The sequence below is a fragment of the Triticum urartu genome, chromosome 1 (assembly GCF_003073215.2).
Source record: "Triticum urartu cultivar G1812 chromosome 1, Tu2.1, whole genome shotgun sequence".
Lineage (NCBI taxonomy): Eukaryota > Viridiplantae > Streptophyta > Magnoliopsida > Poales > Poaceae > Triticum > Triticum urartu.
In genome coordinates this window covers 544,315,897-544,324,426 of record NC_053022.1, presented here as the reverse complement: position 1 = coordinate 544,324,426, position 8,530 = coordinate 544,315,897, and the positions used below count along the sequence as shown (strand labels likewise).

The 8,530-nt window shown below is 40.6% G+C and overlaps 1 protein-coding gene across 1 annotated transcript; it reads right to left on the bottom strand.

Moving 5' to 3' along the window:
- Positions 1 to 1,590: 1,590 nt before the first annotated feature.
- On the bottom strand, positions 1,591 to 8,180 carry LOC125538569 (disease resistance protein Pik-2-like). Its single transcript, XM_048701836.1, has 3 exons — positions 7,055 to 8,180; positions 5,165 to 5,866; positions 1,591 to 3,700 (listed from the first exon to the last, which is right to left on the bottom strand). The coding sequence occupies exons 1-3, from the start codon at positions 8,111 to 8,113 to the stop codon at positions 1,793 to 1,795; spliced, it is 3,669 nt and encodes a 1,222-aa protein (XP_048557793.1). The 5' UTR covers positions 8,114 to 8,180; the 3' UTR covers positions 1,591 to 1,792.
- Between the last annotated feature and the right edge of the window lie 350 nt (positions 8,181 to 8,530).

Genomic DNA, 8,530 nt, shown 5'->3' with positions numbered 1-8,530 from the left:
GTGCTGGACTTAACGGGGATGTCATTCCTTCTTAATTAACTTCTGATCTTCAACAGGCCATTACTGGAACTCTGACCTGCACAAGCTTTCAGTGGCCTGACAGCATCAAATCTGAACTACTATGCGTTAGCAGAAGAAGAAAAGAAACTTGGTGTATGCCACCAAATCATCAGCAAAGAAACAATTGGAACGGGGTGCGGTGACCATAGGATTGTAGTAAATCAGTCACGCTGTTTCTTTTTTGGGTAAGTAGCTCACTGGCCACCTGGATCTTCTCCTCTACATTATCTGACCTGATTGCCCGCACATGTAAAAACATAGCTCTGTTCCAATCAAGTGGCGACGTACATTCCAGACAGCATGTACTGTCAAGCACTAGCTTCAGATGCCCATATTCAGAAAAAGAGCGGTGTTTTTAGTAACAGTTCGGACAGATTTTGAGCTACATTCACGAAGACATTGATTCCTTTTTCAAGCTACCAGTTCTATCAAGTCAGTAACTGATATCGTAAAGAAGACTGATTCTTAACCTTCAGGGGAAGCTTTTGAGTTATCAGATACCACTTAGAAAATGGTCAGGCTGTTCTCTTTGGAAATTTTGGAATGCAATGATGCTGGAATACGTACAGAATACTATCTTCAAAATGCAGACAAAAAAGGACATTCAGGTTTACCAATGCTTTGTTCTATTACAATCACCATATATTGCCAAGCACTAGCACCAATGTTTGTTTTCAGAAAACCAAAGTGATGTTTCTAGTAACAGATATGCAGCAGAATTTGAGAAAAATTCAGGTATGGCCTTAATATTAAGGTCATGTAACTGATATGGTTCCTATATCAAGCGATCACATTTCTATCAAGTCAGTACATGGTCTTGAAATCCAGGAGTCTGCCCAGCTGATTTCAATTGATGCTATGACTTTTGGGAAGTTTTCTGGGCTGGATAATGCCGTGGACATGTTGGGGGTGCAATTGTAGGTGTTGGCACACAATAAAGAACATAAAAGTCGAAATCCTTGGATAGAATTCCAAATGATGTTCAAGAAGTTCAATCAGGTACTAACCACATCCTTATTTTCAATCGTATTGTCGTCAATGGCACTGAAATTCTGCAATGAGTCCTCCTGTAGATTCAGAGTGGATTCAGGCTGTAGCGATTACCTTGTTTGCAGAGTATTTTTGCGATTTCTTATATGGAAAGTGAACTGGCTAGTATTACATAAGCTTAGGGAAATGCACAAGTCCCCGTTGCTTCTATTGCTGCACTGAATAAGTAGACTTCAGAGAGAAGAAAATAGGAACTAATAGCTGTTCTGCAAACAAAGGAGTTACAAGATCCAATTGCATCAATGTGTGGTTGCAAAGCAAAAAAAATATATACTTATTTGAGCAACTTTTCCTATGATGTATTTAGCTGTAGACAGTATTTCAGCATAACTAATGTAATCAGTACAAGGAAAGTATAAAGTAATAGACTTGAGAGACAAAACAGAGAGAAGAATAGAACATCATTCCAGACCTAGCAGAAGGGAATGGAAATATCATGTTATGTTATTACAATGCTTACAAAGAAAATAATTTATTCCATCTCATCTGGATAGATACCGACTGGATGCCCCTACTCAATTCCGTAGTAGGCCATCAGTTTTCATAGTACAGTTCATTGAACACGGTTCACCCCCATCTAGGAAATCAATAAAATGAACACATAATCCAGACATGCGAACAGGAAGAGCCAAACAGGGAGACACCAATACTAGCTTCCAGTGGATGCAATCTGGAGCTCCGCTCAGTGCCTCTTCAAAATGGGTCGATTTGGATTATCGCCAAGCTCAATCCGCAAGTGTTCCACAAAGACCTTACCATAATCAACATAACTATCACCAACTTTGTCAGACCCAAGATGAACTTCCTTGAGGCTTGGTAGAGCTGGTAGGCCAGAAAACAACTTGATGTCAGATGTGCCAGAAAACTGCAGCAGCTCAAGCTTAGGGGTTGCTCCTTGTTCAAACTCCACTGATTTGAGCTTACCGAGGGATTCCAGCTCCAGCACCACCAGACTCGAGAATGCCTCCAGATGAAAATTGACACGGACCTCTTCACCCTTGAACGCCTCATTACACAAACACAGGATGGTCAGGTTTGGTATTCTCCCAAGGGCTTCTATGGCGGCTTTGCAGTCCAGTATCCTAGTGCTCCGTAGCTTCAGCTTCACGAGATTTTTGAGCCCTGCAATCCATTCCGGCAATTTGGGCAGGTTGCCGTACAGCTTGAGACTTTGCATGTTTTTTGGTGGCGAGGACATCTCGTCCAAACAATCACACAGACCTTGCTCCCCCTCCGCCCGTATGGACAAAGACTCTAGGTGGCCTAGACTAGCAATTGCTGAACAGAACTCTTCACCGTTTTTCTTGTCGATGCCAGTAACTCCCAACTTGCGCAACCTGTTGAGCTTTCTTATGTCCTGTAGCATCACTTTTCCCCGTGCAATGTTCACAACACCTAATGTATGTAGGGCTTTCAATTTATTCATCCCTCTTGGTAGTAAAACACCATACCGATCCAGGTGCATTGCAGCAACTGGGAGTAGTCCGCGGCAAAAGAAAGTGCATATGTCACAGCGGTTCATCCCATCGATACTGGAACCCTGAGGGGCACACCAATATATGCAAAGCATCACCGAAAGAACAGGCAAAAGACATGCCGCTGGTATACCCCCCCTAAAATCATTCTCGTCCATCGGTTTCCTACCAGCACGAAGAGAGTTTAGCTTCTGAAGATTGATTATGCTCTTTGGCAACTTGATTATTCTTGTACCCCTGATATCTAGTGTCTCAAGCTGTCTTAGATTGCCCACTGAATCTGGCAGGTGAGAAATACCATCACATCCTCTTAGAGAGAGGTACTTCAGGTGAATAAGCTTCCCGATATGCTCAAGGTGATGATCAACTACACCAAAGGCATCTTCCATGTCTAGCACCCGTAGCAACCTCATCTTATCAGAAATGAAAAACGTTCTCCATTGTCCAAAAACTGTTACCGAACGTACTCGGGATAAGTCCACTATGTTCTCAAATTCACTCTCATCTCCCTCCCAGTTGCTGTTTATAGCAAGGTGGCGGATTGTGCCCTGGTTGTTTAAGCTGCAACCTTCCTCCAATCTGAAAACAAGTTTTTCTTCTGTGGAATTTGAGATGCTAATTTCTCGGATGAGATCATGAACTTGGCAGGAGTCAACTCCTTTCCTATTGTGAATCGACTGTTGGAACGGCAGAATCATGCTCCTGCTTATGAGGTCCATGAAGTAGTTATCTGCTATTTCCTCTGCGGACTTGCCACGGAACTCCCTTGAGTAACCCTCTGCTGTCCATCGACGCACCAAACGTCTCCGACTTGCCTTGTGGTCTTCAGGAAAGATAGACAGATACAAGAAACAAACCTTCAAATGATAGGGTAAACCATCATAACTTTTATTAAGGACTATTATTATTGTCTCAAGCTCTGGATTCATCTCCAACTCAGCACTAATATGCCTATTCAGTTTCATCCACTCTAGTGCGACTTTTGGTTGGTTTGCCAAGAACCCACCTATGGTAACTATTGCAAGGGGAAGTCCACTGCACTTCTTTAGGATCAGATCGGCTTGCTCAAGCAACTCAGGGTATTGCTCATCCAAATCTGTATCCCTGCCAAATACCTGAAATTGGTATAACATGTGTTTCTTAGCATCCACGTATATATCAAATAAGATACAAAATAGCCTTCCTAATTCGATTCCAGTGATTCTTTCACTAAAAGCATGAAATTTTTTAGACCCTTAAGGACTGTTTGGAACACATGGTACGAATAAAGGATGAATAAAAGAAATATTAATCAGAGGATCACATGCCTAACGCCTTAGAAAACCTTTTGGAGAGCTAGTTTGAACATATCCTGAAAGCCAAAATAACTTTTTAAGGAAAGGAATCACTGCGATGACAATGGCCGGGGGGGGGGGGGGGGGGGGGATAGCAATATGACTTTAATAAATGTTTGATTTCCTCAAAAATACCTATGAGGAGATCCCTATATGATTTTGTAGCTATTCATTTGTCCTATGATTATATAAAAAAACAGTATGATTCAGATCCTATAAATTACCAATATTTTTATTTTTATCTTAAATAGGGCATAAGATTTCCAGAAGTTGACATTTGTTTGATGAGAAACAAAGATAAATGCTGTTTGAAAAAATGGCAAAGATATTAGAACATTAATTTGAAAGAGTTGGTACTCCCTCCGTTCCATAATGTAGTGCATACAGATTTTTTGAGAAGTCAAACTTCACAAACTTTGACCAAGTTTTGGAAGAAAAACATTTACATCTAGAGTGCCAAGCATATATCATTAGATTTATTATAAGATATAGTTTCATATTTTTATATTTAGCATTGTAGATATAAATAGTTTTCTCTATAAACTTGGTCACAGTTTGCAAATTTTGAATTTTCAAAAAATATATACGCACTACATTATGGAACATAGGGTGTATAAGCTAGAGTCCATTTTGGGCATGTTATAAAGAAATGGGATCCTAAAATGATACTCAATGTGAAAATAAATCACTAAATGGCTTGTTTTAACATAATCTTGTGACTTAGTATTTGATGCAGCAAGTCAGAGAATATGAATTCTTAACTGTTGGTTCAAAAAAGGAAAAACAGAGTGTACAAAGCCAAAAAAGAGATGAAGATAGAAGAGCTCATGTTCCAAACGAAAATGGAAACTTGAAAAGGATCATTGTGCTTCTCAAAGAAGAGGAGCAATGGGATTGACTCAGAGAAAGATTTCTTCGTATTATTAGGTGTTACTTCACATCCATAGCCTAAATACATATTGTCTCTACACTATAACATTGGCCAAAGTACTATTGTATCTCTTAGCTGTGATGGCACCAATGCATGTTGACAAGATAAATAAGTAATCGAATGCCTAATTATTTTGGAAATATTCAATAAAATATCTCAGCCTGAAACCTCAATTAATCCACACATCGAGAAGCAGAAAAGTGAAGGGTATATTTATTGGGTTCCACCGCGTGATAGCTGCTTCATGTCGCTACATCCTACGAAAGAATGTATTTTAACCAAACAAACAGAGTACAACAATAAACTCTCGATACCTTTTCCATGAAGAGGCCACGTGCATACTTGGGTTGCAGACTTTCAAGTTTGTACATGTTATGTTGTTTTTCTGAACAATGCTTAGCAATTTTCTTTACCCTTGTGGTGACTATTATTCTGCTTGCTGTTTCTGTTGCTGGAAAATGTTGCTTTATAGCATCCCATTCTGTAGAGGACAATATATCATCAAGCACAATCAGGTACTTCTTTCCTTTCAAATCATGCAACGGCTGTTTGCCCTTTTTTACACCTCCTTCCTTTTCAGGAACTTCTGCACCTTCTCCCTTATTTTCAGGAACTTCTGCACCTTCTCCCTTTTTTTCAGATTCGTTTTCATGTATTTGCACATCCAAGCTCTGGAGGAGATCATCAGGATTGAAAGGACGCATGAGTGTGACACATGCACGCTTGTCAAACTTGCCTATGAGCTCTTCGCTTTGGTAGACATCTCTTACAAGTGCAGTTTTCCCAAGGCCACCCATTCCAAACACAGAGATCACCTCAAGTTGTTGCTTATCTTCATTGGTAATTAGTTTGATGATATCAGCCTTTTCTTTATTTCTTCCAATGAGCTGAGATTCCTTAAAAACAGACACCTTCGTCTCTGTGCGAGTGATGGTCTTGATCTCTGCAGAGCTGTTACTACCAAATGCATTGGAACTGGATCCTGCTTCCATTGAATATATTCCATCTTGACAACCCTGACACAACAATCAAGTTAATTAAGGTGCAATATAAAGTAAATTAAATGAAGTATGTAGTCAAAACGAATATACTACCTATAGTGCATATCCGCACCAGTTTATCAGTTGTCACAGTCGTTCGTTTCTAGTAGTTCTCCCAAGTACAATGGGTATGATGTACAATACGATACAGCATGTAGACATGTAAAATTGTATTCAATAATTTATGATATTTCCAGAGTTATAAAAAGGCAAGGCTTATGATAAAAAAATTTGCAAGTTAGCATGCATATATTTTGTAATATACATTTACTCTGTTTGTCTTTCTAATAACTTGCTGAGCAGCCCACATTATGATGACGGATTCTACTATACTGCGCTTATGCTTACATTTGGTCTTAGTAACATCTAATCATCAATATGGTTTGTCACTAGGATGGGCCAGAAGGCTTTGGAGTTTGGACCAGGTACTAATCTTATTTTCCTTTTTTTGCTTATATCTCCTTCATTTGTATATAGTAAACATATCGAAGGGATGGCCACATGTCTTTGTACATGGGGAAATAACAGAATTTTGCCTGCAGAAAAATACTAACCTAGCCCTGCTCTGTTTGTCTGAAGTAGATCTCATGCATACTTCAAAATGATATGGTATTGTTCACAGTTCACACAACTTAAAATGATTTCCACAGCATCGAAGAAACACAAATATGTTGATTGTGTGATATACAGGTCTGGGACATGCTAATTTAGCTGAGTAAAAACAAAGACTAGTTTAATTAATAATCCAGACTAAATCTAAATGAAATATGGAAGGTACTTTGTTTATTTTTTAAAGCACAAAGTACAAACTGCAGATGTGCATACACACATATGAATTTACACCTACGTATGAGCACCACCAATAACATAGGTGTGACCTACTAATACAAGAGAATCCTACTTTAATGAGACGTCCAAGGAGCTAAACCAAGGGTTTGAATCCTGGTGAAGGAGTACACATGTATAACCCACTCTCACAAACCATTCAAGCACAACCTGAGTTTCAATGACTAATGGCACTTGGCAAACTCATGATTTGTCTTCCATGTTGTGTTATTTTACCCGATGACATAAGTCCGCATGGAATTTAGTTAACTCAGAAGTTCAGCAAGAAGAACAATAAATGTAGAATCACTGGAAATAACTTTATGATTAGAATATTACCTTTTCATAGAAAGCATAAAGAATACTATTATCAACACACAATTCCTTGTGCTCTGGTGCTACATCCTCTGGCCCTACGCATAAACTTGCCACTTCAATTTTCTGTGTGGATACTATAATCCGGCTTCCTTTATTGTTTGCAAAGTATGTCCTAATGTGATTCCACTCTTCAGTGTTGGATAAATCATCAAGTACAATTAGGCAATTTCTCTCATTTATATATTTCTTGAACTCATCAGCCAAACAAGTTTCCTTCATCATTCCCATCTTCCTCAGAACTTTGCCCTCTGTAATTGCATGTTTTCTTTCCCTGGCACCTTGAAGATAATTGGCATAAAATTGCCTCACAATGCTCAGCAGAAACTTTGTTGGATTGAATGGACCCTTCAACTTGATCCAGGCGCAGCAGTCAAACTTGTTGTGTTTCTTCAGGTCTTGGTAGGCCCTTCTGAGGATGGACGTCTCCCCGGAATCATCATTATTTGCCCACACCGCGACAACTCTAAGGCAATCAGCCTTGTCATCGATCAATCGAATGAGATCCCTTTTTGCTTTGTCTCTCTGCCAGTTTGCTTCATCGGTGTGAGACATCCTTGTACTATTGGTGCCACTGCCAACCTGCTCACAGTTGAAGGTAGGCTTGGAGTCAGAGCCCTTGATGAGGTTGTAGCGCAGGTTTCTCTGGCTTACATCCTCAACCCTTGCTCTCAACTCCTTCATCTGCTTGCCTAAACGGTGCCGGACTCGCAACTTGCGAGGGATGTGCCACGGCCACCATGTTGGCTTTCCTAAACGACCTGCGAAATCTTGAAGGCAGTCTTCAACGTCGTAAGACACGTCGCGGACTTGCTTCACCCAGATTTTGGTAACTCTGTTGTCATCTGGCTCTCCATGCGCGGCCATAAGAAAGGCCTGCATCATCTCAAGCTCCTCTGTGATGAAGGTCTGGTCCCGCCGGACACCCAGCTGCAAGGCCACCTCCTCCGCCACAGCGGATTTGGCGTAGCTAATCGCTCCATTCACCGCAGACTTTCCCACGCTCAGCACCGTGGCCTCCATGGCTTCCCCCCTCTCTTCTGTGTTCGTGTGGGTTAATTTGTGGCCGCCAATGCAAGACTAGCTAGCACTGAGGAGGGGATGTGCTAAAATGAGCTAATGCAAGACAGAACAAAGGTAAAGCCAAACCAAAGTTTGTGGGGGAAGAACACTGTCTTTATTAAATGTTGGACGGCCCCTCGATTAGAGTGGAAACAGCTGTGCATGTAAATGTGCACATGAGGGCTTTGTCGAGAACTGAGCGACGCATGCGAGTTCAATTCTCCAAGCACGGGCCTCTTTTTTTCTGGGGAACCCAAGCACCGCCCTCTTACTTTTGAAATTATCTACTCACGAGAGAGTATAGTACGTACTCCCTCCCTTTTTATTCGCTCTGCATCTTAAAGTTGACTGAAGTCAAACTTCGTAAAATTTGACCAG

Bases quoted from the DNA above. Each gene is read 5' to 3' on its own strand.
- LOC125538569 (XM_048701836.1), bottom strand. From the start codon at position 8,113: ATGGAGGCCACGGTGCTGAGCGTGGGAAAGTCTGCGGTGAATGGAGCG. The intron at 5,867-7,054 runs GTAATATTCTAA...TTGTTGTGTCAG, and splicing joins TTTATGCTTTCTATGAAAAG to GGTTGTCAAGATGGAATATA. The intron at 3,701-5,164 runs GTATCGAGAGTT...TACCAATTTCAG, and splicing joins GTGGCCTCTTCATGGAAAAG to GTATTTGGCAGGGATACAGA.